Genomic DNA, 22038 nt, shown 5'->3' on the forward strand with positions numbered 1-22038 from the left:
GAAGATATCAAGTCCCCTAACCAACTATTGTGACAGTCATCAAGCACGTGACATCGGACAGCACGTGCGACGTTTGCAACGTGATGAACGTTCACGTGCCATTGGTAAGTTGAAGGTTGGCACACATATTGTTGCCCAAACGCTACAAGTTTCTCAACCGCGATCGGTTATCATAAGATTGTGGGCCTGATTCCAACAAACGTATAACGTCGATGCTCGACGCCAGGACCGACTAGTAGTCAGAACTGCCACTCAGACAAGGGACCGGTTGCAACAGGTAGTTGGGTTAAGAGTACATGCCCAGAAGGTGTGCAATCGTCTGCACAGAAGGCATTTGCGCGCAAGTCCATGTCCACGTGTTAGTGTCATTCCACAACTTACCGGACGTCATTTGAATCAAAGGCGTCAGTGGTGTAGGTAACGTCAGCACTGAGACATACGACTTGGACTGATGTCATGTTTTCTTCCACAACTGAAGGAATCAAACTTGGAGACGTCCTAATGAGCGTTTTATGGGCGCTAACGTCAGCGCTGCTGACATGAGTCGACTCACCAGAAGCATGCATCGATGAATTCGTGCATGTCTGTTTACAAGAGGTGGTTGTACCTGATATTAGTGACGTTGGCTAAAAAATGCAAATTACGAATTTGACACCTCTTTAACGAACTATGCCACCATCTCATCACACTAGCCATTAGAACCAATTCGTTCTGATCACCTACTCCCCAGGATCATATTATTTCCATCTACCAATGTCTTGATGACTTCCTGGCGGTCGGGTAGCCTAATGGTTAAAGCGTTCGCGTTGCTAAATGCGGCACAAAACTATACTCACTCACTCACTTGATGATTTCCACAATCCTCTACCTTTTGGCACTTAAAGCAAATTTACAGCAAACTCAACCAACACAGAAACAACAACTACCCTACAACAAAGAAAATTAATGGCATATAACGGAAAAATCCAAAGTATGAAACATAACGTATATATCTCTTCAACCAAATAACCAACATACACTTCGGTTCTAAACGGAGGTGATTTTGGACATAATCTATGGATCAGTGTTTTACTTGTCGTCAAATTTAAATGATACTGTTGCAGTAAGTTTCATGAGTGAATGACCTTCAAAGTGATCTTGACATTTGATTTTATTTGCTTATCCCGAATGTTCCGAATATATATTATAGTGAAGGGAATGGAGGTTGACTTTGAAATACTGTTCACTGGACGTCCTGTTCCTCATCTGGTGTTATATATTTGATATCAGCTCTTTGATCATCGATGCAGATGTCATGCATTAGGTGAGTGTATGGCGGGTTGTCTTCAGGTGCCTCATCGGATGAAAGGTCAACGTGTGTCTCACTGGCGTGTGCTTCCTGAAGCTGTTCTGCCAAAACACTATTTTGAGGGGAGTCACTTTCTTGGTTCACATCTGCATCTCTGATTTCCCAATATCTGTTTGATCCAGGCTGGTACTCGACTATGAAGTTGTCTGCTTCATCCTGTCTGTGAATACATTAAGAAGGTTAAAGTCTTAAACGGTAAACTAGTTAACAGAAAAAATAATATTTTGGTTATCTGTAATGAAGTTACAGCTCTGGGTTAACCACCGACCATGCGTATAATGGTAACAGAAGACGATCCTTTTTTTCGCCTATACTGGGACACGAACCCACGATATCCTGTGAGGTAGGAGATGTACGTCTTCAAGGCGAGTTATGGCATCTTAGACGATATGAGGAACCGTCCCCATGTGTGTACATTGCCATGTAATGTCAACTGTCGCCTCTGGTACTTATGACGGTTCATCAGAATAACCAAGGAAGTTTAAAACCGAGGAGGTGAGGTGAGGTGAAATGGGATGAAACGTCGTGTCCAGGACTATTGCACTTATGCAGCGGCGTGCGAGGGCTCACGCACGCGCACGTGTGTTTTTGTGTGTGTGTGTGTGTGTGTGTGTGTGTGTGGCTGTTTGTACTAGCGTGCGTGCGTGCGTGCGTGCGAGGCTGTTTGTTCTAGTCCGGACTGGTGCCGTATTTTAGTGCTAGCCCACTGAGATACCATGCCACAGTTTAACATGAATACCCAACTCAGAAACAGTGTACCAGTCCTTGCTTTAGCCTCTTAATGCCGAGCGCCAGACAACAATAAGTACCATCTTTTAACATCTGTTGGTATGACGCGGCCGGGTATCGAACCCCGGACCTTCAGTTCTCCGGGCGGACGCTCTACCATTAAACCACTTGTGCAAGTGGACTCACCTTCTTTTCGACAAGCATTTTCGAATGCAAAATGCACACAGGATGCCAGTAAGAACAAGTAATGCTGACAGTCCTGTTACGATATACTTGATATCCATCTTCGGCTGACCACCTGCTGATTTAAAAAAAACACGTCAATACTCAGAAATGAGAAGGGAAGAAGTTCCCAAAGGAAAATTTGACGCCATAACGAACGTATAGATACGTTTCAAGGGAATAAAGGAAATCTAAGGGGTAATATATTTTATATTCTACAAACAGCTTAGGCATTGTAGTCAATAATCCTGGATAATTTATCCTTGACGGAACATAACCTTATATACAGCAATTACGTCTCTGACCTTGCAACATCTTATTTGTGCGTCCTGTCTTTTCACCTTTGTCGTCCGGTTTAGTCAATCACATGCCTCGATCATCTATGTTTGCCTTTCCATCCCATGGGTTCCTTATGTAGAGGCCGAACTATTCTACATATACTATTTCAAGTGACCTGCACTTTTGATTAAGGTTCCGTAAGACCACATCAATACCCTATTCTAAGGATGTGTTTAAAATAACAGTCACACAGTGACAAAGACCTTATATTGACTCTAATTTACGGCACCACCATAAAGTGATTAAGCTACTGTAAATACTTATCTGGGTTGTTTCTAACAAACCTGTTGTCCTTGATATGTGACGTGAATAGCCCCAAAATCACCTAGGACTATGACGCATATAACACTGAGGTGTTCAGATATTATTATATACTTCATTGTGAAAGACGTAGTTTTCGGAAGTTGAGAAAAGTGATTTTTATTATTTTAGTGAACATAACACTTGACATTTCACTGCAGTGAACATTACACTTTGACGGAAATATTGTCATACAAGAGTTTCCTTCCTTTAAATTATCTCCCCTTGTCGTAAGTGTCTAGACCTTACACGAATTGTTGACGTCCTTTTTATTTTCCGTTAGTTCCACATGAACAAGATAAAATAATGACAGATGGTCAGGTATGAAGCTAATATTATACATTATTTAACACATCACTTCTTGACGGTTGATATTCTCTCGAAATTGTTTCGTTATAAACTGTAAATTTCTCATTTAAGTTGTCAATCGAGACTGTTCGTTTCGCAAAGCGACATTTTTGCTACTTGACCAGCGTGTATTCTTTGGCTTCCAACAGCGCTCTCCTAGTTTTCAAGAATATTTTTTGTTTAAGTTGATTTTGTACATAATCATATTATCTAAATGTGTGATAAAGAATTTTCGTGACCCTTAATATGTTTTGATACTTTTGTTTATATTGTTTAAGATTTTGCAAACATAAAACTACTTTTTAAGTCGCAAAACACTAGGGGTGAACGGGACCTGTGTGTTAGGGTAGGGAGAATTTACGTTTCAAGGTTTTACGTTTTTACTGAAATAATTTACTTTTCCGGTAGACATCTACACAAAAAGTATATAATAAAACGGATATTTCATATGTCTCGTGAAATATCATGTTTCTCTCATCTCGTGGCGCCACTCGGGAAAAAATCACTTTCCCCCAATCATTACACAACTGTGGGCTGTCAAATTATTGCTGAAAGTCATACATTAAATTTCTGAATAATATTTTACTCACAGTACATGAAAGGATGTAACAAGTTGTTTACCCAGTGCCCATGCCAAACATGACCAGTAACAGTCCATGTGCGTATCAAATGGTTCATTCCAGATGCGACTGAATTGCACTTTTGGAATTTAAAAATGAGACGTTTATCTCATATTATCTGCCTGACCCCTCAATAATGTTTAAAAACATTTTCCCACCCGATCCATACCATAAGAGCAAAATTAGCGGACCAAGAGGTGCTAAATGAAGAGGTTTAATGTGTCATAGTGCCAGTGACACATTTCCCGGATCAAAATGATCACAACAAGGACATGCAAGCTATAAGTCGGGAAACACGTACGATCCGAAAACAAACGTACCCAGTGAATTTACAAAAGGGCCATGGAGCTGCACGTTCTGCACGTGCAGCAGCACTATGAACAGTATCAGAGTGCATTTTTTTTATTTCCTGGCATCTGCGTCAATCTAGCAGTGACAGTTCAACAACAAGATTAACACAAGTGCAAAGAAACAACGTCATAGGCTGCTTGCGGTAAGGGGAATCCCGATCAAAACGTGATCGGCCAAGATCGGGAGGACCAAGAGTAACCACCCCGAACGAAGATCACTACATCCGAATGCGCCACCTACATGAAAGGACGACCACAGCCACCTCAACTGCATCCCAAACACCCGGACTTCTCAGCATCTCCGACCAAACCGTACGGAACAGTTTAAAAGCAGCAGGTCTACGAGTAAGACGTCCTGTTCGACATGTCATATTAAGTCGTCAACATCGTCAACAGCAACTGCCTTGGTGTCAACACAGGGTATGCCGATGGAGAGATGTCTGGTTCAGCGACAAATCAAGATTTCCCCTCCGTCAAGGGGATCAAAAGAGTACGGTTCTACAGATGTCGGGGAGAAAACTGCGTACAGGAAGTGGACAGGTTTGTAGGGGATAGCGTTATGATGTGGGGGGCTATTTATCATCATGGCAGGACAGGTTTGGTCCATATCCAGGGCAATCAACGATACATCAACGAAATTCTACTTCCACACGTTCTCCCAATTGCATCCAACGGCAACGGGTATTCAAGCAGGACAACGCTCGACCGCATACAGCACGGATCACAAGAGCCAGTCTACACAACAACAATATTGATGTTGTCCCCTTACCCTCCAGATCCCCGGACGTGAACCCGATAGAGCACCTATTGGATGAATTGGATAGACGGCTACGCCTACGTCAACCACAACCCCATACGTAGCAGCAGTTGGCTTTTATCTTGCATGCCGAGTGGGCTACCATTTCCCAGGATGTTATTCACATACTCGTCTTTTTCATGGGCAGGAGATGTTAGGCCGCTATCGATTCCAAAGGAGCACATGCGCGTTATGGATGGCAGCTGTCCTTCACCTTGAACTTTTCCTATGTACCGATAACTGAGATGACTACAATCACCACGTGTTCTCTCCACACACAATTTTGGCTCAATACCTTGTACGGTTCCTTGAATAAATGTATGTTTTTTTTAGGAATATATATATTCTTACATGTGCAAAATTATGTTAATATTTCAAGAACATACCTTCACAAGAACTGCTTGAAAGACAAACATCTAAGGGACAATCATGTGTACAGGTAGATTTACATGTACGGTCAATAAAATTACATCCTCTGATGCAGGTTCCAAATTTCCGTTCACATATGCCGTCAAGACAGATCTCACAGGTGTTGTTACAAAATCCACCATAATAACCGTTGATGCACCCTTTCACGCAGGTGCCACTCTCAGCGTGACAAACATGATCGATGCAGTTTTCATAGCATGAGCAGTCAGTCCCATTATAACCTTGGGCACAACCATCTACACACGCTCCATACTCATCGCAGGTCATATTTGCACATCTTGAACTACATCGAGATGAGCAGTTAGTACCATACCATCCGACGTTACAACCGTAGATACAATCTCCTGTTTTGTCGCATTTAGGGATGCAATTGAAGGAGGTATTTGTGTTACATTCCAAGATAGAAACTGCATCTCTGTCGGGACCAGTACGGCAGTTTTCACTGCACACCTCATCACACCAAAGACCATAGGAGCCTGCTTTACAGCCTCCTTCACATCCAGACTCACAAGATCCTGCACAGTGCTCACATGACATCTCACAGTTCAGACCTCTGTATCGATCATGACAATAGTCACATATCCCCGTGGACCTGTTACAGGATTTACATCTCTCAGAACAGTTCTTACAGTCAAGGCCATAGTAGGAGTCAACACATCCAGAAACACAGGATGAAGGACTCATGCAGTACCCGCCATCACATCCACCTTCACACTCCGTACACTGTTTCCCAGGGTTCCCACATGGTATCTTGCAGCTTGTACCCATGAATCCAGGAACACATCCCTCCGTGCATGTCTCGATGCCTATGGCTGTGAGGTTACACGACTTATGTGTGCATCTGCTGCTGCACTCTGACCAGCACTTCCTGCCAAAGTATCCACGTTCACACTGTGTTGAACAGTCTCCATCGTTGTAACAGTCTGAACAGTGTTGACCATTTTCACAATATTTTGCTGAAAACATAGAATCAGTTTTGCATAAAAAGGGGACATAATTTTCACATGGTCAATGTAAGAATGTTAACTTTTTTACAAATGCATTTATCTTTGTAAATGCATTTTGCCACATTCCTATAACAACTAGTTATTCCTACACTTGAAATGTCAATGAAAGCCAGATGTGTTGTTTAACCATGGATTAATTAGAGTCGAACCCCGTTGTCTCGAAGTCCATCGACCATCTACCACTCACCACAAACCACCCACCATCTACAACGACCATCTACCACCCACCATCTACCACCACCATCTACCATTCACCACCCATCACCAACCACAACCATCTACCTCTCACCACCAACAACCTACCGTCTACCACCCACCTTCTACCACCACCATCTAACACTCAACAACCACCATCTACCACCAACCACCAACCAGCTACAATCTACCACTCACAACCATCTAACACCCACTACCAACCACTCACCTATAACCACACACCACCCATTACAAACCATCCACCACCAACCATCCACATTCTACCACTCACTACCAACCATATACCACTCACCACCCACCATCTACAACCCACCACCAACCATCCAAGACCCACCACCAACCAACCACCACCCACCACTAACCACCATCCACCAACCAGCAACCACCCACCACTCACCACCCACCACCCACCACAAACCACCCACGAACTACCACTCACCCACCACTATCGACCACTCACCATCCACCATCTACAAACCATAACAAGCCACCCACCACCCACCACTCACCACCCACCGCTCACCACCCACCACCAACCACCCACCATCTACCACTCACCTACAAACAATCACCACCAACCACTCACCACCCATCATCTTCCACCCATCATCTACCACTCACCACCCACCATCTACCACTCACCATCTACCACTCAACACCCACCACCCACCATCCACCACTCACCATTTCCACTCACAACTCACCTACCACGATCTACCACTCACCACCCACCATCTACCACTCACCACCCACCACCCACCACCCACCATCTACCACTCACCACCAACCATCCACCATCTACCACTCACCATCTACCACCCACGATCTACCACTCACCATCTACCACCCACGATCTACCACTCACCACCCACCATCTACCACTTACAACCCACCACCCACCATCTACCACTCATCACCCTCCACCCACCATCTACAACCCACCACCCACGATCTACCACTCACCCCCCACCATAAACCACACATCAACCACCACCCACCATCTACCACTCACCAACCACCACCCACCATCTACCACTCACCATCTACCACCCACAATCTACCACTCACCACCCACCATCTACCACTCACCACCCACCATCTACCACTTACCACCCACCATCTACCACTCACCACCCACCACCCACCACCCACCATCTACCACTTACCACTCACCATCTACCACCCACCATCTACCACTCACCACCCACCACCTACCATCTACCACTCACCACCCACCACCCAACACCCACCACAAACCAGCCACGATCTACCACTCACCAACCACCATCTACCACTCACCATCCACCATCTACAACCCACAACCATCCACCCACCACTCACCACCCACCATCTACCACTCACCATCTACCACCCACGATCTTCCACTCACTACCCACCATCTACCACTTACCACCCACAACCCACCATCTACCACTCACCACCCGCCACCCACCATCTACCATTCACAACTCACTACCCACCATCTACCACTCACCTCCAACCATGCACCATCTACCACTCACCACCCACCATCTACCACTCACCATCTATCACTCACCTCCCACCACCCACGATCTACCACTCACCACCCACCATCTACCACTTACCACCAACCATCTTCCACCCACTATCTACCACGCACCACACACCATCCACCATCTACCACCCACCACCAACCACCAATCACTCACCACCCATTACCGACCACCCACCATCTACAACTCACCACCCACCACTCACCACCAACCATTCACCCCCACCACCCACCATCTACCACCACAATCTAACACTCACAACCCCATCTACCACCAACCACCAACCAACCACCATCTAACACCCGCCACCAACGACACACATACAACCACTCACCACCCATTACCAACCACACACCACCAACAAACCCACCATCTACCACTCACCACCAACCATCTACCACTCACCACCCACCATCTACAACGACCATCTACCACCCACCATCTACCACCACCATCTACCACTCACCACCCACCACCAACCACAACCATTTACCACTTACCACCAACCACTTACCATCTACTACTCACCCTAAACCACCCACCATCTACCACTCACCACCCACGATCTAACACCCACCATTAACCACCCACCTACAACCACTCACCACCCATTACCAAACACTCATCACTCACCACCAACCACCTAACATCTACCACTCACCACTCACCACCCACAACCAACGGTCTAACACCCACCACCAACCACCCACCTACAACCACTCACCACCCATAACCAACCACCCACCACTCACCACCCACACGCAACTACTCACCACTAACCACCCACCATCTACCACTCATGACCAACCCAGCTAACACACGACGTTGTCACAACGTTGTGGAAAGGTTGTGGATTGGTAACGTCGTGAAATAACGTTGTCACAACGTTATTATAACGTCAACGTGCAACGTTATTTCACAACGTTATAACAACGTTGCACATTCACGTTGTGAAAACGTTGTGCATCGGACATCGCACAACGTTTTGTAACTACGTTTCTGAAACGTCGGTGAAACGTTAAAAAGTTTGCTTCTTGATAGTCATAAAGGAATAGAACTGCTTTATCAAAAATCAACATGAATTTGTCAGAATACCAAGGCAGTAATGCATTACCTTTCTGTATATTCGGCATTTGAATTTTCATCTCTTAATACTAAAATTTCCAGAACGTTATTGCGTATCTCTATTACAACGTTAGTATTACGTTACATTGTAACGTTATTCCACAACGTAACAACAACGTTGCAAATTAACGTTGTGATAACGTTATGCTTTGGACATTACAACACTTTTTGTAAATGATGTTTAGCAAACCACTTGTAGATCTACCATCTCGTAGTTTTATTTTTTTTAAAACATATTTATCTATGAACGCTTTTATCTGTCTACTAAATGTTGTCACAAGCAAAATTACAGTTAAAAACACATTGGCGCGCATTTTTTTGCGGCGTGAGAGCGACTGCTGAAAAGTTTAGCCTGTTGCCTCGTGAAGTGACGTCAAAATGACGTCACATTGTCGCGGAAGATTTGTTTTCACCAGCCATCTTAGATCAAGCACACTCTGGATATATTACAACCAAGTGATTGTGCAGCAACGGGAACTGGACAGATGATCTGTGAATTCGGATAAGGTAAGTTATTTTTCAAAAGCAGTCTCCGCTTGTTGATATGTTTCTGTATATGCAGATAGTCAAATGATTTAAATGTATCGTATTATTCAGAAGTGACGGGGTTTAGAATGCAGTTTGCCGGTCACTTTCACTGAGCTGAGCGTCAGTGTTGATAGTAATATTTGATACACAGAACGTGATGTATATAGAGGTGAAAGAAGCCCATGACTTTTTTCCATATTATTATTTTATGGATACCAAGGGTAATTACCAAGGGCAAGCAGTAGATCTATATGTTTGACAAGAATTCAGTCTGGCGGCGTTTTGTGGTCGTCATATTATGTTCGGGTTTCGATCGTAAGCGTATAAGGTCTGTAAATAGGCATCTTATACACAAAGAGAGGGAATCAAAACAATGGAAGTATTATTCTAGATCGACTCTCTGTAGGCTGCTAGTTATAGCCCTAGTCTAAAGGGCTCAATGATGTTATGAAAAATTGTATTTTCGGGAAGAGACAGAAACATACTTGTTGTTCCCGAAAAGGCCCAATTAGCACTGACTGAAGTAGCTCAATGTCGATCATATGGTTGTTGGTGCTGTCTATAAAGTTTATTTGAGCAAGGCGCTTATCATGTGTATTTTTAATTTTTCCAAAAAATCAATTCATCATGTTCCGATAACTAGATCTATGTCCGACTCCCTTCTAATGAAAACGAGCAATAGTAAAACGAGTCTCGTCGCGCGCTGTAACGGGGTGTTTGCGGTATTGTTCTCGCTGGTGACGATAGTCAAAAGTTAAATATCACCATACATTGTCAGTGATTTGGTCATCGTTTGTTGATTATTAAGGTGAAATAGGTGTCGATCTAGTCAATGTGCACCAATGAAAAATACAATGGAATTGATAGCAACCATATTCGTTCGGTTTTCGATCTCCGTATGTTGCCAGGTAGGCTACCACACTACAGAATTATATTTAACGATACTGAACTGTATTATGTTAATAAACGTAGTGTAAGTATATGATACTTGGTTCTCTGAAACTTTTTGGCAATGAGAGAGAATAAAATGGTGATCGAAAACTGAACGAGTAAGTTCCAGTGCTCCCTACGAAATCGTACTGTAGCTAGATCTATATAAACAGCGCTGCGATGAAGATGTGAGTCGTAATTAGCTACAATGCCTGTCTAATATATCTGTTCCCGTTTGGAAAAGGTCCCCAACAAACCATGATTGTGTGTCATTGTACTCTGACAGAGGTTGTGAGACGTGGCTCACTATAATAATCACTGGTTTGCCTGACCGGTTTGTCAGACCGGTGTATATGTAAAACCAAATTACATTAGGTGTGGGGTTTTTTATGATGGTACTCATAATTTTGTTACTTATATCTGTAGTCTGAGTTTATTTCCGATCGGACCTTATACATGAAGTCTTTAGATTTACAGTTTTCCTAAATTTTAGGCAATTATACAATGTATGTTATATTTTTGTTTAGACTACAGATCTAAATGTATGCTTATTGACTATAGTTTTAGTTTTGACTTTTTTAATATGTTTTCGTTGCAGCAAGGGGGAAAATGTTACACGACCATTCCAGGAGATAAAATCAAGAATGTTGAATCATTGAGGAACACACCAAATAAACCCTGGGCTGTGAATTATGTTAACGTACGTACAATTGTTTACAGTTACATTCCATTGTCTATGTCCATGTTAATTGGTGTGTATTTTTGCTTGAAATGAATGCTAAGAATGTAGATCTATTTATATATAAATCTATGCTCGTACCACGTTTTGTATTCAACCTGATTCTTGATGTCTCTGAATGAAAGTTAAAATTTGTTTCCATCAGTCACTTGAATTATACATTATTGTTTGAATATTGATAAAACCTTATCTCCAAATGAATGTTTCTCGTCATATGAAATCTTTCATATACCTGCTCGAGATTTATTAAGCTGTTTGTATTTCAGGGAAGTGGAAGTGAACACCAAAGAAAGAAGATTCTGTCATTCAATAATTTCGAATAGTGTAGAAAATTTTCTATAATCTAAAAATAATAAAATGTCAACGCAAATGTGTCTTGGAGTTCTTTGTTGAATGGTGACTTCGCATGACTGAAAGTTGAAGTATACTATATGGACTTGATTAGAGACCATTTAATATCCAAGGAGGTGGGGACCTGGAACTTTTCTATGGAGATTACATATGTTTTCGGTCACAGCTACAAAAGCAGATATACGATTTTCTTTAACACTTTGAGCCTGAAGATAAGCACCTTGCATCTAGATCTATGTCATTTTTTTGTGGCAGGCATTTTTTTCACCAGTCTGAACCGTAATTAATTTTGTCAAGAATTTTCGGTGACAATATATTTTTTCGATAATATTCCAGGACCCGACCCTCCCCAGAAAATATCACATGGTCAACCCCTTACAATGTCTGCCATTCTTTTTTTTGTTTCTTTCAGTACAAGCCTAAAGGGTAATGGTGTCTGACTTTGTTATAGTCAAATCATGTATCTAGTTAACAGCTCAGTGATGTTTTTACATTTTGAACATTGTTAGCAAAACACGAGTTAACTCACTGTTAACCGGGCTATTCGACGCCCTGGTTTTAAAATATTTGTAAAAGGTATCTCGAATCATACACATTCACGTGACTAAACCATATTCTAAAACATTTCCTGGAACAAGTTTTGGGGTTGTTTTTTAGTATGGAATGGTCACAACCGTATTTCATCCTTGTAACACAAAGTTATTTCACGTCCTTGTGACAACGTCCATGGTAGTACACAGAATAACGTTGTAGGGACGCATTATTATAACATTGCCACAACGTAAAATACAACATAACCACAACGTAAAAATACAACGTAAAATACAACGTCATCACAACGTTCTGACGACGTGAATATGACGTAACACAACGTTAGGCCATGACGTTGTGACAACATAAATGGGAGTCCACAGAATAACGTTATATTGACGTAACATCCGCAACGTTACCACAACGTAAACACAACGTTATCACAACGTTCCCACAACGTAAAATACAACGTCATCACAACGTTGTGACGACGTTAATATGACGTAAGACAACGTTAGGCCATGACGTTGTGACAACATAAATGGGAGTCCACAGAATAACGTTATATGGACGTAACATCCGCAACGTTGCCACAACGTAAACACAACGTTGTCACGACGTTGTAACAACGTGAAGTTGTTAGCTGGGAACCACCCACCACTAACCATCTACCACTCACCATCTACCACGCACCACCCACGATCTACCACTCACTACCCACCATCTACCACTTACCACCCACCATCTTCCACCCACCATCTACCACTCACCACCCACCATCTACCACTCACCATCTACCACTCACCAGCCACAACCCACGATCTACCACTCACCACCCACCATCTACCACTTACCACCACCTTCTTCCACCCACCATCTACCACCCACGATCTACCACTCACCATGTATCACTCACCTCCCACCACCCACGATCTACCACTCACCACCCACCATCTACCACTTACCACCCACCATCTTCCACCGACCATCTACCACTCACCACCCACCATCCACCATCTACCACCCACCACCAACCACCAATCACTCACCACCCACCACCGACCGCCCACCATCTACCACTCACCACCTACCTCCCATCACTCACCACTCACCACCTACCACTAACCACCCACGATCTACCACCCACCATCTACCACTCACAACCCATTATCTACCACTAACCATCTACCTCCCACCACTCACAACCTACCACAACCCACCATCTACCACTCACCACCTACCTCCCACCATTCACCACTCACCACCCACCACTCATCATCTACCACTCACCACCCATGATCTTCAACCAACCATCTACCACCCACCACTCACCATCTACCACAAACCACCCACGATCTACCACCCACCATCTACCACTCACAACCCACGATCTACCACCAAACATCTACCACTCACTACGAACGATCTACCACCCACCATCTACCACTCACAACCCACCTCCCATCACCCACTACTCACCACCCACCACCCACCATCCATCATCTACCACTCACCACCAACCAACCAACTACCACCCACCATCTACTGCTCACCACCCGCCTCCCATCACCCACCATCTAACACCCACCACCCACCATCTACCACTCACCACTCACCATCTACCGCTCACCACCTACCTCCCATCACTCACCACTCACCACTCACCTCCCACCACCCACCATCTACCACTCACCACATCCCACCCTTCCTTCTTTATTGAATGCCCTGATCACGTCTCTACTCATTCTTAAACAACCTATGATATTACCTAGCAAAGGTAGAACAACAAATGCTATAGCACTGATGTGATATTTCTGAGATGTTTAGATACAACTGCGTGATGTCACATTCTAGAAGTAAAGTATAACCAACATAACCCTAGTCCGTCTCTCATATCTAGCATACATCACGCACATGAATGACGTTCACGTGACTTCATATTGTCGGCAGTGGGTACAGTCCAAGGCGTTGCTATTGACTAGCTACAGACTTATCTTATATTGAGAATATATCAAGTAACTTGATCAGGCCAGCCTTAAATCAAGGCAGTCAGTGGTTTCGCGTCTTTCATGTTTCACACCCTACCGCGCTGATTCAAAAACTCGCACTATGCTGGGTTTTTTTTAAAATGAGTACGATTTATCATGCTAAATATATACATATTTTTTTTAGACTATGAACTAAGTTCGAGACAACTGGGAGCTCAATACATCCAGTTCGACACATCCTGGTTGAAATAGTGATAAACCTGGTGAAATTATATTGGAGAAAATGTCTTCAGGAGTGATAGTGCAATTCCTCACAAAATGTAATTGGCAGAGTACGTGATTAGACAATGACGATTTTATAAACTTACCTTGTATGCTGAGGACAATGAATGCCAAACAAACAACTGCTAACGGAAGTATGAAGTGTCTGAAAATGAAAACGAATACATACCAATATGAAGCATAACAACAAACAGATCATAATACTGAAAACATGAGTTCATATAACCTGCTTACTTGTAATGAGAGAGGAACATTTTCAATGTTGCTGTATCACGCTAACAGATGGAGACTAATGTGGGATTCGCGGATTCAAAGTTTATATTACCGGTCAACTGTATTCTTCCTTACAATGGGGAAGTATAAATGAAACAGCTCATGGATAGAGCGTGTGCTGTCTGATGAAAACAGTTAAACTATCATGTGTGTTATCATTACTAAACAACTATTTTGTTTCGATGTTTTTTATATATTTGTCGCATTGACATTTTGTAATCCTATTATCGAGATATTCGCACCATACTTGCCCTGGTTATGATTACTATTTTCTCAGTGTTATCGAAGTGGTAAACGTCAACGACCTCAATCATGACACGTCTTGACATCTGAAATACTGTTCAAAGCATTGTTAAAACAAACTCACTCAGTCTCCATCTTCCAATGAGAGCCAAGCACGTAACGGGTAGTGTATGTGTAATGTGTGTTTTATTATATAAAGTTGAAATATTCAACTAAAACAAAGCGTTGTGCGCGTTGTGGTTCGAGACACTTGTGAGGCAGATAATGATAATTTACTGATTCCTATGGAAATGGGACCACGTTCGGTTCTCGTTCGGGAAGTGACAACATCGAGTCAGTAGCTTACGTTATACATATAAAAGTGTTTTCTATACACACATAGATATATGCAAAAATCCCGATGTTCAAGGTCAGCCCGCAGCACCTTACCCAAGCTAGGCTAAGTGTGAGACCTTTTCGTCATCATGTCTTTACCATGGTTTATAAAACTGAAATGTAGTAAGCCATAAACAATAGGTAATAATGAGCAGTGAAACGTAAAGTTCACATTCGCCAACAGTAAATGTGCAGGCCCGTGAAGATCCGGGGTAGAATAGGTCTTCAGCAACCCATGCTTGCCGTAAAAGGCGACTCTGCTTGTCGTAAGATGCGATTTACGGGATCGGGTGGTCAGGCTCGCTGACTTGGTTGATGCGTGTCATCGATTCCAATTGCTTGGATGGATGCTTATGATGTCAATCACTGGATTGTCTGGTCCAGACACGATTATTTACAGACAGCCGTCATATAGTTGGAATATTGCTGAGTGCAGCGTTAAACATCAAACAAACAAAGTAAATGCGCAGTGCAATGGTGATGAGGATCAACCATGGAGATGGGCATCTTATAATGTAAAAACAGCAATGAAAGTGATTCTAGATAACTGCTCGTCGTGGCTGCAGACAGACAGACAGACAGACAGACGGAACTGTTTATTTAAGTCTCACTCATGGCACAATTGATAAAAGTATAAAATTCATGAAAAATATAACCATGACCAATCGCCCAGCGATTTATGAGAGACTATATACATATAGTTAAGACAACGTATAAACAGTAAACAGGCATTAAAATACACAATAAAAAGGATAAAAATTATTTATACAAAGTTAAACGATGCTTTAATAAGATACTTTGGCAGGTTTTGGCAACGTGAAAGGTAAGGACCTTAGCAGTTAAAACATAGTGTAACTTCTCTTGCTTATTGAGATACTGAAAGTAAGCGTTTGTTGACATTTGGTTAGGATATAAGTTCTTCTTCGTATACTGGGCATAATAGATGGACATGCATCTCATCTCCGATCCCATTGACACAGTTGAAGCAAAATCTCTGATCGCTCAGAATACCCTCTATTCGAATAGGCGCGACCCCACATCTTAACTTGGCAAGGGCGCTTCTGCCTGACCTATTCAAAGGGACTTGTAGGTAGTGTTCTGTTTGATCATTCGACTTTAATTGTCCATAGGTTCTAAGTTTGTTGCCTCCAGAACCACGGGTTAAGGCGTCTCTACTGAGATCTCTTTCCCAGCTGAGTATGAAGTGTTTAAATATGGCATCAGAGACTGTTTTAACGAGTAGAGATCTTTTAATGTTATTTAGCACAAGAATTCAAGGTTCCTGAGCGCCTCATTTCTGTATCGACGTTTAGCATGTTGCACGGACCTATCAAAGTCTTTTCTTTATGATATGTATGTACACACGCATTTCCTTTTATCTACACAAGAAGCTTTTCGCCATGTTTTCTCTGGGTTACTCATCAAGTTCCACTTCTCACTCAGAACAAGCGTCCACCATGAGCGGTCAGATCTGCTTATCCTGTTGTTACTCTCATGTAGATGTATTTTGCGTTTAGGTAGTTTTTCATCCATTTCTTTCTCAGACACAGACACTATGTCATCAGACGCTTAGTCAATATCACACTGCCGTTCCAGTTTTGTTATGGTTTCTATTAGAGATTATCTCTTATTTTCACAGTCTAGAAAGTTCTCAATTAGTTTTTTGTTTGTATGAAAGACAATGGTACCCTCGCCTTCGTTAGAAATTACATCACAGGAGTCACACAGAGGTGCGACCCACTTCAGCATTGAGTGATCAGTTTTCAACAGTTCACTGCCATCTACCCGACCTACACAACCTGCACGTTCTAACAGTGTCGTAGGATACACAACCTCAAAATTACTAAAATCACACACAATCTCATAAGGTTCAAAATAAAAGTCTACCACAGGCATGCCAATATTTGATACATATGTAGAATCATCAGATAAGGAATCACGACCGTTTAATATACACAAATTAGCATCAATTAAACGTTCAATACATCGTTTACCATTTCGATTCAATTTAAAGTCTATAGGTTTTCTTTCCGAGGGTCTGTCTACACCTTTAATGAAATCCGATTCATCACCACATCTGCTTTAAAGTCTCCACATATATAGGCAATGTCTTTATACTTATGAACCTTTGAAAGCAATGTTTCAAAAAAAAAGATCTGAACATACATTTCTGGTGCTATTCTCTGGAGGTAAATAACACATGCATATATATTTAAAATAAGAGCAAACACAGAATACCTTCCAAGGAATCATTTACTACAGTTACGTTATCATGTGGTGCTCTAACGTGTAGGTGTTTCCGATTATGACCGAAGCATACATAACCATCTTCACTAATCACTTCATTATTCTTCAAATGAGTCTCGGTTATTGCTAAAATATCACAGTTACTATTGAGCAAACACTGTCTTCGTAGTAAAGCATTTTGTGAATGAAAGTCATGTGACCATCCTTTCACGTTCCAGCACCCGCAGAACACCTTTCTGTGACGATGATTCATCTGACTATTACTAACTCTCGTATCATTGGCCCGCCGTCCACTGGATCTGTGTCTTGGCTTCTCCCACTCCGAATCGGTGTCAATGGCACGAGCAGTAGGATTCAGGTTGTTTCATTTCGCACGTGATGTCTCATTGTATATATATCGCTACAAGACGATTCCCAATCTGTTCAGATTTATCATATATTTAACAGAACTAAATACTCAATAGCAATAATGTCAAGGATAAATTCCATAGGAAGTGCAAGTAGGTGTTTGGCGTTAAAAGCATTAATACCAGGGCTCAAGCTTTACTGCGATACTCAAACGGTACAAGTGGGTATCCTATTCTGTCATCAAAACTCTGACACTATGACTACTATTTAATTAAACTCTTCATGCTGACATAGACATATGTTGTATTGACCGTTGGAACTAAACATATCCCTTGAACCAGATTCATCTGGCTGAGTGAATACAACATCCAGCCCCCAGCGGTACGTTCAAATATGTTTCCCCGTCACCGTCAAGCTCGGTGTATAAAACATCTGACGTTCAGGAGACAAAAGTGGGACAGTATACTGTTCACAGATATGTCCAAGTTTCATCTGGACAGCTCTGATGTTCGTAAAAGGGTCTACAGGTATCCAGGAAGCGGTTTTAGTGACTCCTGCGATACTCAACGTCAACAGGTTTATTAGTGGAAATGTAATGGTACTTCATTGTTAATTGAAATTTGAATTGCGTAGGCTACCGGGACGATAGAGTTCAATATCTTGTCCCACTCTTAGTGCAAAAGAAGATACATAACGTTTTGTTGCAGCAGGATAATGCCCGCTAACATGTTGCACATGTTGTAGCTGACTTGTTGAGACAGCTTAACATTGCTGTACTATATTGCTGTACTGCTATGGCTCTTTATCCAGACCTCTTCTCTACAGAACATTTCTGAGATGACCTGTACCGACACCTTCGACCAGGATCAGCCGGTAACGTAAGCTCAGTTGGGCCATTCATTTGTTCGTATTTCAGTCATTTTGTGCCATCCATGCACCACCACCGCCCCGTCTGTATGAACGCAAATGGTGGTCTGTCTCATGTTACCAGTTTTATCAAGTAATGTCTTATGATAAATCATTGATCAGACATGTAATCCAATATTATGATTTTTTACAATAACATAACACTTACCGTTGTTAGTATATAATTTTAACACCTCTGCCCAAGTCCGCACATACTCTCTGTGCAATCCTGTGAATTGACACACTGTTGGAAATCCTGGTAGTTATCTTATTACAGTGCAAGATTATTGTGTATCTGCTTAAACTGTTTAAAAGATATGCAACAAATACTGCTGGATTCTATTTTATTACGCATATTATCTACACTTTCTTTCGTGACTATTGCTTGCATCTATCCATCGACAAACGCTCATTACCTGATGTTGTAAATGTTAACAGAAAAACAGATAACATAATAAACCCAAAGCATATGGCTGCCAAACGTGACAAGGTCTCAAATAACATTATATGTACATAAAAGTGGCACAACTCTCACTATTGTGAGTAATTGTGCGATTACGTCTTTATATGTGCGTGTTGACAATATCAGGCGTTCATGAAAGGGCTACACCCGTCACAAACCCGTGCAAAAGTAAATCTACTCTTAACTTTACAAAACATGGAAACAAATGGTACATGTCAAATAGGGAAGTACATAATTTGGCGTCAAATTTGGACGTGTCTTCACATGGCTGTCATAAACCTTTCTTGAACGCTTTACTTAGCCATTTAGTGCTGTGAACCTGAACAGACAACTTGCAATCAAGAGTCATATGACTCGCTTTGAAATCTCGTAGAAAGAGCAAGCTCGATTGTACTTTGAAGTTGAAAAAAATAGGCGTGAAAGGCTTGAGCTGCTCGAAATTTACTGAAGGGAAAGCAGACTACTGGAAAAAGAAAGCGTAAATCATCCCCTCTTGTAATACAGGTTTATTGATAGTTACTGGTCCACAAACACAAGAAAAGACGAATCCAAAGGGTAATAGGGCACGTCTCTGTATTTAACTGATGACTCTTTTAAAAATTGTATATACACCGAACCAAAAACCAGTGGTTATTGAATACATTTGAGACAATCCAATAACCAGAGATGAGATGAAACTAAATATCAATGCACTTTCACTGTTGCATTCACTGATTTTCCTAAGTCATTGGACTCTATTCCTCTTCTATGACATCTGTTTGACCAACATGGATTTAGTTCTAAAAATACTAATACGATTCAAGGAGAAAAAAATCTAGTTTCCGGTCTGTCAACTACACGTCTGTTTGATTGTTTTATTGGTGTTAGACAGGGCTGTGTGATGAGTCCGTTCCTATCTCAGGTATTCAAAAATACATTAGTATCTTCAGATGGAAAAGGAGTGCCCAGTGTGTCTGCAGTTACATCCAGATATACATTCTACTTCTCTTATTTGCTGATGTTGTGATACTGCTTTGTGCGACAGTCTTCAAGCTACAAAAAAAGATAAATACTCCTCAGAATATGCTTGTATACTTCGAAAATATCGGTGAGTATTTCTAAAACTAAAATTGTAGTTTTCAAAAATATGTTAGATTGTCTGGTATTGAGAAGTTGCATTATAAAGTCGATGCATTTCAGTTGTTCTTTATTGTGGTGTATGTAAACTGACGGCCAAAAGAAACGTTACCAACGATACTTCTAGGATAAAATATGACCAACACAATTTGAAGCAGCAATAACAATTTTATTGTAGAAATTCATCATTCAGAACAGTAAAACGCGAATTTACTAATTCAACAGCAAAGTCTTTGACCTCCAACAGGGGTCATTCGTCCAGTATTCGATCAACAACATTGGTTACAACTTTAAGGTGACGGCGGCCCAGACCGTTCAATACGGGATATGACCTCCATGAGCGGCAATGCATCTTCGAATGTGGCGTCCAACTGAGTAGACAAGCGTCCTCACATCGACTGCAGGTATCCGATTCCATTCCTCACGGAGGGCAACGATCAACGCTTGTCTCGTGAAGGGAGGATGTTGACGTTTCCGAAGACGACGTCCCAGCTGGTCCCAGAGATGTTCTATGGGTGACAGATCTGGTGATCTAGCTGGCCACGGTAGGACAGTCACGTTGTTGGCGTTGAGGAAGTCTCTAGTAATACGGGCTTTATAGGGTGTGACGTTATCTTGTTAGAACACCGTCCGTTGATGACGCTGGATGAAAGGAAGAACCACTGGCCGTAAGATATTGTCAATGTAGCGTTTTGCTGTCAAATTGCCTTCGATGATGACAAGTTCCGTCTTCACGTCCCCGCATATGCCGCCCCAGTCCATCACACTTCCGCCCCCGTAAAGTTCCACCTCCTGGACACAACAAGGAGTCGTACGGTCACCACGTCGTCAATAAACTCGCGTCCTCCCATCAGGTTTGAAGAGTTGGAACCTGCTCTCGTCACTGAACAGTACTTGCCGCCATTCCCTTTGTTGCCATCGCTGAGTTTGCCTTAACCACGTCAATCTGGCACGTCGATGTTGACGGGTCAAGGTCATGGCCCTGAAAGGGCGATAAGCCCGGAGACCAAATGTCGTAATCGTCGGGTCACTGTTTGTCTGCTGACCGGATGTCCTAAGCTGTTTGCAGCTGATGACGTCACAGTAAGAATTCCGTTCCTCAGATGAAGTACCCGTAAATAGCGGTCATCCTGCAGGGTCGTGACCTTTGGTCTGCCACTCTGTGGTCTGTCTGCGGTTCTGCTAGTCTGTCGGATACGTGCGACCAGTCTGGTAATGGTCATCTTGGAGCAGTTCATGTTAATGGCAACCGTTCTCTGTGTAGCTCCCATCTGCAGCATACCTATGGCTCTCTCCCTCTGGACAGCGGTCAGTCTTGGCATGTTCGTTGGTGTTAATCATCGCAACCAATGAT

The 22038-nt window shown here is 42.4% G+C and overlaps 1 protein-coding gene across 1 annotated transcript; it reads right to left on the minus strand.

Moving 5' to 3' along the window:
• Positions 1-1222: 1222 nt before the first annotated feature.
• On the minus strand, positions 1223-22006 carry LOC139447994 (cell death abnormality protein 1-like). Its single transcript, XM_071229492.1, has 6 exons — positions 21731-22006; positions 21352-21476; positions 14800-14858; positions 5439-6437; positions 2264-2378; positions 1223-1508 (listed from the first exon to the last, which is right to left on the minus strand). The coding sequence occupies exons 1-6, from the start codon at positions 22004-22006 to the stop codon at positions 1223-1225; spliced, it is 1860 nt and encodes a 619-aa protein (XP_071085593.1).
• Positions 22007-22038: the final 32 nt, after the last annotated feature.

The sequence above is a fragment of the Haliotis cracherodii genome, unplaced genomic scaffold (assembly GCF_022045235.1).
Source record: "Haliotis cracherodii isolate W230 unplaced genomic scaffold, xgHalCrac1.p SCAF_7, whole genome shotgun sequence".
Taxonomy (NCBI): domain Eukaryota; kingdom Metazoa; phylum Mollusca; class Gastropoda; order Lepetellida; family Haliotidae; genus Haliotis; species Haliotis cracherodii.

Bases quoted from the DNA above. Each gene is read 5' to 3' on its own strand.
- LOC139447994 (XM_071229492.1), bottom strand. From the start codon at position 22,006: ATGCCAAGACTGACCGCTGTCCAGAGGGAGAGAGCCATAGGTATGCTG. The intron at 21,477-21,730 runs GTCAGCAGACAA...TGTTGTGTCCAG, and splicing joins CAAACAGCTTAGGACATCCG to GAGGTGGAACTTTACGGGGG. The intron at 2,379-5,438 runs GTATGTTCTTGA...TTTTTAAATCAG, and splicing joins TTCAAGCAGTTCTTGTGAAG to CAGGTGGTCAGCCGAAGATG.